The sequence below is a fragment of the Corythoichthys intestinalis genome, chromosome 19 (assembly GCF_030265065.1).
Source record: "Corythoichthys intestinalis isolate RoL2023-P3 chromosome 19, ASM3026506v1, whole genome shotgun sequence".
Classification (NCBI taxonomy): domain Eukaryota; kingdom Metazoa; phylum Chordata; class Actinopteri; order Syngnathiformes; family Syngnathidae; genus Corythoichthys; species Corythoichthys intestinalis.
Window position 1 is genome coordinate 11,603,458 of NC_080413.1, and position 13,974 is coordinate 11,617,431.

Genomic DNA, 13,974 nt, shown 5'->3' on the forward strand with positions numbered 1-13,974 from the left:
CTGAGTAGCGAGTCAATAAATATTTGTTGTCTCTTTAACACACAATTAGACTTTTTCCCCCTGACTGAATAAAAAAAAAAAAGAGGGGGAAAAAAATGGCACAAAGCTTGAATTTTACACGCGGCGTCACAGTTTAGCATTTGTGAATGAGAACGATGTAATCAATGTAAATTAGTCTGAAAAAATAAGAGGATGCCGTTTTGGGAGATTCGTTCTGTGAATGCTGATTAGCGCTTATCTTATTCCGCACCCTGAAAAATATTTTTATCATAATCAGTATTCTATTATTTCTTTTTGACCTTCTGAAAGTACACGCTTGTTAACTTATTCCGCTGTTGAAATGTTTAGCTCGTTAAGAACTTTCAGGACACTACTTGAGTATTCCAGTGATTTCCATTTTTTTACATAATTACTAGGGCTGTCAAACAATTAAAATGTTTAATCGAGTTAATTACAGCTTAAAAATTAATTAATCGTAATTAATCGCAATTCAAACCACCTATAAAATATGCCATATTTTTCTGTAAATTATTGTTGGAAGGAAAGATAGGACACAAGACGGATATATACATTCAACATACGGTACATAAGTACTGTATTTGTTTATTATAACAATAAATCAACAAGATGGCATTAACATTATTAACATTCTGTTAAAGCGATCCATGGAAAGAAAGACTTGTAGTTCTTAAATGATAAATGTTAGTACAAGTTATTGAAATTTTGTATTAAAACCCCTCGTTTTAATAAAAATTGTAAAATTTTCTATCAAAAAATAAACTAGTAGCTTGCCATTGTTGATGTCAATAATTACACAAAGCTCATTCATGGTGCTGAAACCCATAAAATCAGTCGCACCCAAGCGCCAGCAGAGGGCGGAAAAACACCAAAAAACCAAGTAACAAGTGGACATTACACTGTGCTGTCATTTTAATCTGTTTGAGCGGGGCATGTGCGTTAAATGCGTCAAATATTTTAACATGATTAATTTTAAAAACCAATTTACGCCCGTTAACGCGATAATTTTGACAGCCCTTAAATATAGTATAATATAATATAATTGTATTGTAAAATTGTGTTTGAGGGTGCTTTTATCAGCAGACAGATCATAAGAATTGAGAAGATAGCTCAAGTTGCCGCTTTTTTTCAAGCAGTTTTGACTATTTACTAGGGCTGTCAAACGATTAAAATTTTTAATTGAGTTAATCACAGCTTAAAAATTAATTAATCGCAATTCAAACCATCTATAAAATGTGCCATATTTTTCTGTAAATTGTTGGAATGGAAAGATAAGACACGACAGATATATACATTCAACATACTCTACATAAGTACTGTATTTGTTTATTATAACAATAAATCAACAAGATGGCATTAACATAATTAACATTCTGTTAAAGCGATCCATGGATAGAAAGACTTGTAGTTCTTAAAAGATAAATGTTAGTACAAGTTATTGAAATTTTATATTAAAACCCCCCTTAATGTTTTCGTTTTAATAAAATTTGTAAAATTTTCAATCAAAAAATAAATTAGTAGCTCGCCATTGTTGATGTCAATAATTACACAACGCTCATGTGGTGCTGAAACCCATTAAAATTAGTCGCACCAAAGCGCCAGCAGAGGGCGAAAAAACAAAAAACACAAGTAACAAGTGGACATTACACTGTGCTGTCATTTTAATCTGTTTGGGCGGGGCATGTGCGTTAAATGCGTCAAATATTTGAACGTGATTAATTAAAAAAAATAATTACCACCCGTTAACGCAATAATTTTGACAGCCCTGATAATTACACATTCCCACAAAAATAAATCACGATTAAAATAATTAATTGGCTGCTATTGACGGCAATAGACGTCCAATCCTTTTTGACTGGGAGGTTTGGCAGCCATCATTCGGAGGGATTGGACGTCCTTCGTTGTCAATGATAACCAACTGAAGACTGCAAGGGAAGCTCAGCTTCTTCTAAAATGTCAAAAAATAAGTGATCAAATGTATATTGAATTGAATTGAGGAATATGAGAGACGCATTAATAGAATTTTTTTGAAAAATTAACATTTCTTTAAGTAGTCACATGAATAATGAGGTGACCTATGAAACTCAACGTAAAACAACTCGGCAAGGACTTTCCAGCGAGTACATGATGAGTCACTATTTAAACAATCATGTGTTATTAATAGCTGATTGAACTTTCTTAAAAATGTATAATCTATGTGACGTGGTTAGTGCTGATTGGGATTGATAACAGAATCGTTAGATAATCTACCAAATGATTCCATGGTATTGAAACACTCCCTACACTTGTCGCTGTGACAGTGCAGTAAAGCTGCGTGTGCCTAATCTGTTGGCCCTATGGGGGCCCCTTCTGGCTGGAGGCCCTAGGCAATTGCCTGGTTTGCCTAATGGGACGCGACACCTCTGGTGCTTCTTACAGACCCACACATCAATTGCCACACGAACACTTGCCCACTAGCACACTCACTCCCCAACAGCCAATCAGAGCAAAGCGTTCAAAATGTAAACATATGTGTCTGCCATTTGCAGAGGCAATCAAAAAATGAACAACTAAGATTGCTTGAAAAAAAATGATATTCTGTGCATTTTCAATATAAACTGTCTTACAAACCTAATAGAATAATATCAGAGCTTATGAAAATGAATGCAGAAAATAATCATGCAAGGTCACCTTTAAGCAAAAAAAGCACAAAAACAAGTAAAAATTCATTTTGATTGAGCTATTTCATGATGTCTCAAGCACCTTAATTATTACAAAAGTATCTCTATCAGCAATTCTTGGCTTAGTATGATATTATCTCAATTTACAAATTGGCTTACCCAGTGTGAAATCTGGGCCTCTGCAATTTGCGCAATCAAATCAAATCAATTTTCCTCCTTTGAAATGAATTTGAAATGCTATTAATTTGTGTTGACCTCCCGAAACCACAACGTGTGTTTTCAAAGAAAACTAGAGCTGGGATTTGGGGAAAAACATCATAAAAGGAACTGGAGAGAAGGTCTTATCCGCACTAACCCGAGTCTTTGACGGTGCTGATGAGGATGTCGAGTGTCCCATCGCTGTGCACTGAGGCTCTGGACGAGTTGGACATGAGGCGTCCGTCGGGGGCGATCCAGTGAATGATAGGGTCCGGGTCCCCCCGAGCCTTACACCGTAACGTCACGCTCTGACCCTCCAGGGCTCGCAGCTCCTGCAAGCACAACACCGGGGCTGATATATTGACCACGTTTGGGGCTTTTACAGCTCTGTTCCCTGTAAACGTAATCGACTATTGATCGCGTCGTAACGTTGAATTAGCGTGCCAGAGGGGCCGTCGATATAGCGGCAAACGCGCGTGAACGATAAACATCCGGCGTGATGTAAAACAGGCGTGAGATACGGCTGTTTGTTGCTCCCGCGCCGACTCGATTGAATCGTTTTATTTGGATGTTTATCTGGACCTCGTCGTCGTAATGGCACATCGATCACAAAACGGCAAATTGCTTATTACAATCCGCGAGCGGGGTATGCACGTACGATGAGGTTCAACACACATTTACCTCGTTGGCTGACAGACAATCCATTTGAAAATTCACTAGAAGTCCCTCCAAGTTCAAAATGGATTGGACAGCTATCGCTGTCAATGGCAGCCAATGAGTTGGACTGTTATAGAATGTCGGAATATTTGACGTGAAGAAGACAGCGTAAGTCGTAGAAAGAGTAGTACTTTGTCGTAATTGAGGTATTAGTAGAAGTAGGGTTGTTCCGATCATGTTTTTTTGCTCCCGATCCGATCCCGATCGTTTTAGTTTGAGTATCTGCCGATCCCTATATTTCCCGATCTGATTGCTTTTTTTTTTTTTTTTTGCTCCCGATTCAATTCCAATCATTCCCGATAATTTTTCCCGATCATACACATTTTGGCAATGCGTTGAGAAAAAAATGAATAAAACTCGGACGAATATATACATTCAACATACAGTACATAAGTACTCTGTTTATTATGATGATAAATCCTCAAAATGGCATTTACACTATTAACATTCTTTCTATGAGAGGGATCCACGGATAGAAAGACTTGTAATGCTTAAAGGATAAATGTGACTTTGTTTATTGTGACTAAATATTGCCATCTAGTGTATTTGTTGAGCTTTCAGTCAATGATACTGTAGCCATTTAACTGTTCTGCCCAAATGCATGATGGGAAGTGCAACCATGACTGTGCGTAGTGGCACCAATTGATATATCTTCTCTGCGTTGGGAAGTAACATAGGGTGTTAAGAAAAAGATCAACTACTACCTTTCTTCCCCATATTGCTTTCCACGATAATTCTAATTCTTGAGAGAGGGTTTTTAAGGCTTTAGCCAATTAAAAAGAGGCTCCAAAGACTGCCAAAATTCTCTCTACTCATTTTACGCTGCCTGTTAGCTCTATATATAGGTAAAATGGCGCCATTATAGATTGAACGCGGCAATGCTTGAGTGGGTCGTGCAGCGCATACGTTAATTGCATTAAATATTTTAACGTGATTAATTTTTAAAAAATCATTTACCGCCGTTTACGCGATAAATTTGATAGCCCTACTTTAAGCCAAAACTAAAGACTCTGGATGAATGCAAGACATTTTGTCTGTAATGTTAAATACAATTAGAAAACGATTTAATTAAAAAAAAAAAAAAAAAAAAAAAAATATATATATATATATTTTTTTTTTTTTTTTAAAAAGGCATCTCCGATATTTTTTTGCCGATTCCGATACTTTGAAAAGGACCTGATCGGACCCAATCGATCGGCATCCCGATCAATCAGGACATCTTTAGTAGAAAGAATACCGTATTTTTCGGACTATAAGTTGCATCCAAGTATAAGTCGCACCAGCCATAAAATACCCATCGAAGAGGAAAAAAAATATATGTCAGTCGCATTTTTGGGGCAAACTTACTTGATAAAATCCAACACATAGAACAGATATGTCATCTTGAAAGGCAATTTAAAATAAAAATACGATAGAGAACAACATGCTGAATAAGTGTACAGTATGATAATGTTACAACAAGGCCGGCCCAGCCTATACGCAGACTATGCAGCTGCTTAAGGCCTCTGACCACTAGGGGCCCCCCAATCTGGCAACCTCATTTTATACGTTGTTAATAGAGCATCGTGAATAATGTGGCGTGCATTACCGTTTATCTATGCAAACATCCATTTTCTTGTCATTACAATCTGGCAAACTGGGGAGTGACGTTGAACCTGCTTTAAACTGTATATACTTTATTTGCTGTTGTGATATTTGACGTTCACTTTATACAACAGTTGTAACTTGTGTACTGTTGTACTGGTTGTGACAGTACAGTCCATTGTGAGACTGTGAAATTGTTTAATTTATATTCTATTTTGTTTACTACAGTTTGCTTTATTTGACTTTTGTGAGTTTTGATACTTGATTACAAGCTTAAAAATTTAAAAGTTCTTCCTTAACTTCGTTTCCTCTTTTAGAAAAAGGGTTGGCGCCATGTACTGTACTTACTGACAATCATTTTGGGTGAGAAGTTTGAAGTATGAAGTGCAACAAAATCTGATTAATATACAAAATATGGACGTATGGGTTGGATTGCATACATGGGTTTCACAGTACACTGTGACGAAATGGTGGGCCAAAAATATGGGCCCCTTGGCATTATTTGCTTAAGGCCCCCAAATGGCCTGGGCCGGCCCTGTGTTACAAGATGCATGAACAACAAAAGCGAACGTGGCCGGTATGTTAACGTAACATAGCTAATAAGATTATTCGGGAAATATAGCGTAAAGAACATGCTAACAAGTTTACCAAATCTGCAAAACACCGAAATAAAATGTGAAATTACATAATAATGTGTTAATAAGTTCACACATAAGTCTCTCTAGAGCAGTACTTCTCAAATGGTGGGGCGCGCCCCCCCAGGGGGGCGCAAAGCGATGCCAGGGGGGGCGCGAGTGACCTCGGGGAACATGCTTTTTTTTTTTTTTGCCGTACTAGAATAAAGTGTACTTGCACATCCACTCCGTGGGTGGCAGTGGCGCTCTCATTTTCAATGTGCGTGCAGTATTTTTGAAGTAAGCAAGAGCACACGGAAGAGACTCATGCAGAGCTGGACTCACGCAGCGACCCACTGTCTTCTTTGGTTCTCACGTGTCCGGCCGAGAAGTGCCGTTTTCGGCTTGGGATCGTCACGACCACCGCCCTCACCTACGGTTCTCCCTCGGCCGCCGAGAATGCGCTTTTTTCGGGCCGTTTGCCTTTGACTTTTAATATAGTGGGAAATGAGGAAAGACCACTGTTTACTGAGTCTAAAAATGATTATAGCGGAGAAGCCAAATCAGTTAAGACGCCACTTAAAGACATTAGACCTCAATCTCATTGATAAGCCGCTTGATTGTTTTTCAGCGAAAATGTGCCGAATATTGCCAATTGTCACAATCGTCCCGCTTTGTCAGTGTTATATCAGTAAACCAGTGAGCACTGTGGTGAATCAGCGAAAATAAAAACTTTCCTTCTGTCCAAAGACTTTTTTCCCCCCTTCTATTCAGTTTTGTTTTTTTTCGGTCAAATTTTTTGGCATGTTGTCCTGAAGAGTAAATGTTTCTAATCAATTTGAATTTGTTATTATTTACTGATTTTATTACATTTTATTTTTCAGTATCAAATGGTCAAAAATGTACCTTGAGTGTATTTTTACAGTTTGGATGTGACTTTTTTTTTTTTTTTTTTTTTTTTTTTTTTTTTTTTTTTTTAACTTCAGGCAAATTGATGCGCGTTGTCTTTTCTGTTACAAGCAACACAATGTTAAAAAAGTTATACTTTATTATAAGTTGATCTGTTACTTTTTTTCTTTAATAGAAAAAAAAGGACACAATGTTAGGCTGAGGCGTACTTATAATAGTAATATAGACGAATGATACTATTTACAGTGGCGGCAGAGAGTTGGGGGGGCGCGAAACATTTACGTCTTCCTTGGGGGGGCGTAACAGAAAATAATTGAGAAGCACTGCTCTAGAGTATAAGTCGCACCCCCAGCCAAACGATGAAAAAAACTGCGACTTATAGTCCGAAAAATCCGGTAGTACTTTGTGGTAATTGAGGTATGAGTAGCAGTATAGAAAAAGTTGTAATGCGCTTGTAATACTGCCCTACAAATCGTCGTAAATGTACAGTAGAGAAAGTAATAAAAGTAATTGTTGTGATAATAACTTAATGGTAAAATTAGTCGCAGTAGTAGTATTAGGATTAGTATTAGGCAATGTGAGACATTTTTTTACATTTGCTGTCCTCCAAGCAAGCTAAAACAACAAACCAGTAAAGTTGACATATTTTTCATTAATTTATGATGTTTCCTGGCAATGGAAATTGCTCAGGATGAATAGTATTGTAAATATAACTAATTTAAAAAAAAATTGGTATTGTGTCTTACTTTACTCCATCTAAAGTGCAAACTGAGACAGACTAATAAAAAGGTAAAGTGAACCAATGAGGGGTAAACTGATTCATTTACTTTTTCCCCTCTTAATATGAAAAGTCATAATACCAAATGTTGTGAAAGTTGGAATCCTAACAGGTGGCTTGACAATAAGACAATTCAGAGTGAATGTCAGAATAGCAACAGCATCCTCAGGTTTGGTCGGTTAAACACATTTTTTTAAACACCTGAACACAACTCAAGATCTACTACACCAGGGGTCGATCGTAAGAAATACTCATCATTAGCCACGTTTACATGCTGACTTTTATTCATACCGATTCAAATCATTCCGAATGGAAATTTCAGATCAGCTGTTTACATGTCACTTCATCTATTCCGATCCAGCGTTTACATGTGACTGCCTTTATTTCGAAAGGACGTTTGACAACTGCCGTCTGACATGCGCAGATTAATCAAAACAAAGCGTCACGTTGCAAAACATGGAGATCGATCGTCGGAGTGCTGCTGTTTTAACTTTAACCCACTTGTTGTGTTTGTGGGGTCGTATCCGCTTCTGCTGTTTTGCTCTTTTGCCTTGTAGTAGCCGGTTTTCCACCGGTTTCTAATCTGGTCAACGCTCCGGTCTATTCCGGCTTCGTGTAACCTCTCGTGAACTTTTTTAAATAGTTAACTGTTCCTCGTTTTACGCCCGTCGAAGCGAGCAATTATATTAAATCCTTTTAAGTTTGAATTAAATACAATCTTTCCGCCCGACTCCAATTAGGTGCGCTGTGCTTGGAAGCCATGTTGCAAGTGACGTTACTTACGTCGCAAAGTGACGTCAGTACGGAGCATGTGCAGAAAGAACGCAACCAGACACCATTCCGCTTCCCTGTTTACATGATATAATTTTACTTCTAATCGGTTTGGGAAAAGGAATATTCCACCCCTGTGAATCGGAATGAAATTCCATTCGGTTTGGGCCTGTTCATTCCGAATGAGGTGTTTATATGGAACACATTTATTCGGTTTGAACAAATATTCCGATTGTAATTGGAATATTTGGCTCCATGTAAACGTGGCAGTAGATTAGCAACAGCATAACTATGTTATTGAAAAGAATTCAGAGACTTTAAAAGTGTTGAAATTACACAAAATGCACACATTACTTGTATTTTTAGTTTTAAACATATCGTATGGCTCTCACGGAATTACATTCATAAATATGTGGTGTTCATGACTCTCTCAGCCAAAAAGGTTCCCGACCCCTGCTCCCGGGTGACCATATTTTGATTTCCAAAAAAGAGGACACTCGGCACGACCTCGAGATACTTGAATTTTACTCGAAGCTCACTCAAAGGTGCCGATACCACTTTGATATATTTAAAGTGTGTCTTCTCCGTCTGGAGAGAAAAATTCAGTTTTATATATACAGTGGTGCAAGTAAGTATTTAGTCAACCACTAATTGTGCAAGTTCTCCCACTTGAAAATATTAGAGAGGCCTGTAATTGTCAACATGGTTAAACCTCAACCATGAGAGACAGAATATGAGAAAGAAAAAAAAAACTGAAAATCACATTGTTTGATTTTTAAAGAATTTATTTGCAAATCATGGTGGAAAATAAGTATTTGGTCAATACCAAAAGTTCATCTCAATACTTCGTTATGTACCCTTTGTTGGCAATAACGGAGGCCAAACGTTTTCTGTAACTCTTCACAAGCTGTTCACACACTGTTGCTGGTATTTTGGCCCATTCCTTTATGCGGATCTCCTCTAGAGCAGTGATGTTTTGGGGCTGTCGTTGGGCAACACAGACTTTCAACTCCCTCCGCAGATTTTCTATGGGGTTGAGACCTGGAGACTGGCTAGGCCACTTCAGGAAACTTGAAATGCTTCTTACGAGGCCACTCCTTTGTTGCCCTGGCTGTGTGTTTGGGATCATTGTCATGCTGAAAGACCCGGCCACGTCTCATCTTCAATGCCCTTGCTGATGGAAGGAGATTTTCACTCAAAATCTCTCAATACATGGCCCCATTCATTCTTTCCTTTACACAGATCAGTCGTCATGGTCCCTTTGCAGAAAAAACGCCCCAAAGCATGATGTTTCCACCCCCATGCTTCACAGTAGGTATGGTGCAATTCAGTATTCTTTTTCCTCCAAACACGAGAACCTGTTTTTCTACCAAAAAGTTCTATTTTGGTTTCATCTGACCATAGCACATTCTGCCAGTCCTCTTCTGGATCATCCAAATGCTCTGTAGCGAACCACAGACGGGCCTGGACGTGTACTTTCTTCATCAGGGGGACACGTCTGGCAGTGCAGGATTTGAGTCCCTTGCGGCGCATTGTTTTACTGATAGTAGCCTTTGTTACTGTGCTCCCAGCTCTCTGTAGGACATTCACTAGGTCCCCCCGTGTGGTCCCGGGATTTTTACTCCCCGTTCTTGTTATCATTTTGATGCCACAGGGTGAGGAGGGAGTTGAAAGTCCGTATTGCCCAACGACAGCCCCAAAACATCACTGCTCTCGAGGACATCTGCATGGAGGAATGGGCCAAAATGCCAGCAACAGTGTGTGAAAAGCTTGTGAAGAGTTACAGAAAATGTTTGGCCTCCGTTATTGCCAACAAAGGGTACATAACAAAGTATTGAGTTCAACTTTTGGTATAGACTAAATACTTATTTTCCACCATGATTTAAAAATCAATGTGATTTTCATTTTTTTTTTCTTCTTCACATTCTGTCTCTCATGGTTGAGGTTTACCCATGTTGACAATTACAGGCCTCTCTAATATTTTCAAGTGGGAGAACTTGCACAATTAGTGGTTGACTAAATACTTATTTGCCCCACTGTGTGTGTGTATATATATATATATATATATATATATATATATATATATATATATATATATATATATATATATATATATATATAATATAATATATAAATGCCATATAGTATATAACCAAAGAACAATTCAAATTCTCGGAGGTTACTCAACAGGCTTTATTCTTCCTAAAAAATAATCAAACAATGAAAACGTAAAAACAAAACAAACAAAAAAAAAACCTGAATTAAATAATGATAAATATATAAATATATACAATGCAGACCCATGGAAATTTAGTCCAGTCAATACACACAGACACAGACTATGTGCCAGCTAACATTTTTATAAATTACCATCACGACAATTGTCGTTGACTAATTGTTTTTCCCACTGAATTGTTATTCTCATTCAATGTTTTAGATTACACGCAAACAATAACCGAAATAAATTGACAAACTATTCAACCAGCACATTTCCAAACGCAGCAGTTTAAAACAACATTCCCCATAATGCCTTGCGCAGCTTAGCTCACTGATAGCTGCCCTATTAGCAAACACCGGCAGCCGAGGCAAAATCAAACATTGCTGTAAAAGTTTACAATCATCGGCAGCGCAACGATGCGAAACCAAACGGGTTTACTGATCATGCCAGTACAAAGCTCCAACAGAAGTCCACAGTTGCCAGAAAGTAAGTTTAGCAAGTGTACCTGTAGCCTGTGAGCTCCTGTCGCAACAAAGGTTTGTTTGTGAATGAGAATTGACAGTTAACGCCATGATAAAGCCAGTCATGCATGCGCAAATTTGTATCCAAAGTAGAAGAAAGGTATTTTCGACTTAATTACTCTTTTGGGTACGTGAGCATTTGAATATATATAGTATTGATTGTAAAAAAAACTCTTACCAACTGGGTAGGCTCTCTGGAACACGTCACAAGCAGCACAGTACCGTAGTAATATGTGCAAAGTGTCAGTCAATTTCAACACACGCTAATTTGTTCGTGAAAAATAATGAAAACCGAACATTTTCATGAATTAATAAAACCCGGCCGGACGCCACAGATAGGACGTGAAAAGTGGACATGTCTGAGCAAAAGAAGACGTTTGGTCACCCTAATGTACTCTATTAACTTTACTGTTATCTTAACAGGGGAACGATAGCATGATAATTGTAAATGCTAAAATTCAAGTAATCTGTAAATTTGGTTAGCTTTAGCCCAACTAATTTACTAAACGTTAGCAAGGCTAAACGAGATTTTGCCATGTGTTTATTCTTGTTAAGGAACGACTCATAATTATGAATTTGTTTCATGCATGCATGTTAGTTTCTTCAAAGGTTTTTAACCTGAAATCAACACTTCACTCCAAATAAACTACAAACAGAATAAAAGGTGCCAGCTGAGTTCATAACCTACATTTCCTGCTGTTGGTTGGCTGTTTTTGAGTCAAGGCAAGAATGAGGCAAATCTTCAATTAACACATGTAGTGGGAGTAATATTCTTAATAACATTAGTTGGAGAAATAACAGTTGTAGTCGAACTTACATCTGATAGTCTCTAGGAAAACCGTTCAACTTCAGTCCACTTATTATGTATAAGTGCACCTTTTGATGGGTAAAAGTTGTCTACAAAAAAACTATTTTACAATATCCCGATAGTTGAGAGCCCCAGGGACGTCCCGCGAGCTTTAAAAGTCTGCCAACTGTGATATTTGATGTGAAGCTACAGCGGATTAAGTGAGAGTTTGTGGGTCACACCTGAGAGTGCCTGGTGATGAGAGGAGGCTCGCACAGGAACTCCTCTTCCGACACGGTCCAGAAATAGCGTCCAGCGAGGTGCTGAGGCGAAGCGCAGGTCTCCAGGTCGTCCTCGCGCCGCAACCTCCGCAGCCAGAGGAGCTCGCAGTTGCACCGCAGCGGGTTCCCGCCGAAGCTTAACGCGAAAGATGTCGGTCCCATGATCCCCGAGGTGGCTAGGACTCCCGCTCTGCGGAAAAGGGCAGAGGTTTAAAGGTTTCACTGTATGAAATAATGTTGAATTAACTGTTAAATACTGGTAGCTGTGGTTGCCAGAATTGTAAAGTTCAAATAACTTGGCTATTAGCTCAGTAGTCAGCATGCTTGACTGCCACAGGTTCAAACTCCAGTTTGAACAAGAAATGATGCGCAGTTACGTATTTGCTACAGTACTTGTTAAAGTAACTTGGAACATAGACGTGACCATCAGTTGACGAGACAGCTCCTACAAACATTGCGCAACACCTTCCTGGAGGGGGCCGACCCAGGCAGAGCGTTGAGGTGGCTTTCATTATGATAAAACTCACGCAGGATTTAGGTGGAAAAAGGACGGACGTTTTACTGCATACAAGCAGGCAGGAGTGTCTCAAGAATAATTTGGTTGCGGATTCAGGGTAATTATTATATATAATAGCACCATGCATGCACTTGGAAACATTGTGAAACAAATGCATGGGAAAAAATTAGCCTAACTTTCGCTTGAAATATTTACGTAAAATAAATTATAGCTGCCCGGTTTTCTGCTTTTGACCAAGAATCTAGACAGTTTTATGCTCATATCTATTGAAATTCCAGGATTTACGCATTTATTTACAAGAATTTTCAACTTATAAAGCTCTTTGCTTTGTGACAGCCGCCACATTGTATTTTGTATCTATACACAACTGCGTAACTTTAGCTTGAAATATTTACGTAAAATGAATGATAACTGCCTGTTTTTTTTGTTTGTTTGTTTGTTTTGTTTGTTTGTTTTGTTTTGGCAAGGAATCTACACCGTTTTAGGTTCATATCTATAGAAATTCCTGTATTTACGAATGTATTTCCGAGAACTTTCAAATTAAATAGCGCTTTGTTTTGTGACAGCCAACATGCTGGTTTTTTATCCATACACTATAGCGTAACTTGAGCTCGAAATATTTACGTAAAATGAACGATAACTTTTTTTTTTTTTGCTTTTTACCAAGAATCTACACTGTTTTATGTTCATATCTATAGAAATTCCTGGATTTACGCATTTATTTACTATAATTTTCAACTTAAAAAGTTCTTTGTTTTGTCATGGCTGCCATGTTGTATTTTGTATTCATACACAGTAGCGTAATTTTGCAATAAAATGGTAATCAGGTCATTTTTGGCCAACTGCCCGTTTTTTGACAAAAAATTAGTAATTTAGACATTTCTACGTCCATACAAAAAAATCGCTTTTTTTTTTTACGTGTTTTATTTTATGTAACATTTCAATCTAAAAACGATGTTAGCCGGCAAGACATGCCTCCGCGCTGAGGCAATAGTAACATCGGAATTCAACCTAAATAAGTTGTGATTGTATGTATAAAAATTCAAAAAAAACATTTGAGTAAAATTAATATGGTTCTGCGTGCTTTCTTCAAGTATTACGTTTCTGATTTGAAAACTGAGTGATTTATTTGTTGTTGAAAACAATAAATTTAAAAAAAAAAAAAAAAAAGTCGCTATTTCGGGTAAAAACCTATATAATATGTTAAATATTGCTATTGATACTGAAAATATAGGTGATTATCACTGCATTTGATAATATTTTTTTTTTGCATCTAGAGTAAAATTTGTTAATTTGATAGCCATTTTAAGTTTTGTTATCCTTATATAAAAGAATAATCAGGATTTTATCAGGGAACGACTTTGAATTTTTTTATGTCGCTGCTCATGGAGACTCATAGGT

General features: G+C 37.7%; 1 protein-coding gene across 2 annotated transcripts in view; it reads right to left on the reverse strand.

The window, feature by feature from the left end:
* The window catches only part of lrfn5b (leucine rich repeat and fibronectin type III domain containing 5b), a 71,622-nt gene that overhangs the window by 18,374 nt on the left and 39,274 nt on the right, over positions 1-13,974 (reverse strand). For both annotated transcript variants that reach the window (XM_057822764.1, XM_057822765.1), the window contains exons 3-4: positions 12,018-12,246; positions 3,034-3,208 (exon numbers count right to left, since the gene is read on the reverse strand). In XM_057822764.1, coding sequence (XP_057678747.1) covers positions 3,034-3,208; positions 12,018-12,246 — 404 coding nt within the window. The remainder of the gene's footprint in view (positions 1-3,033; positions 3,209-12,017; positions 12,247-13,974) is intronic.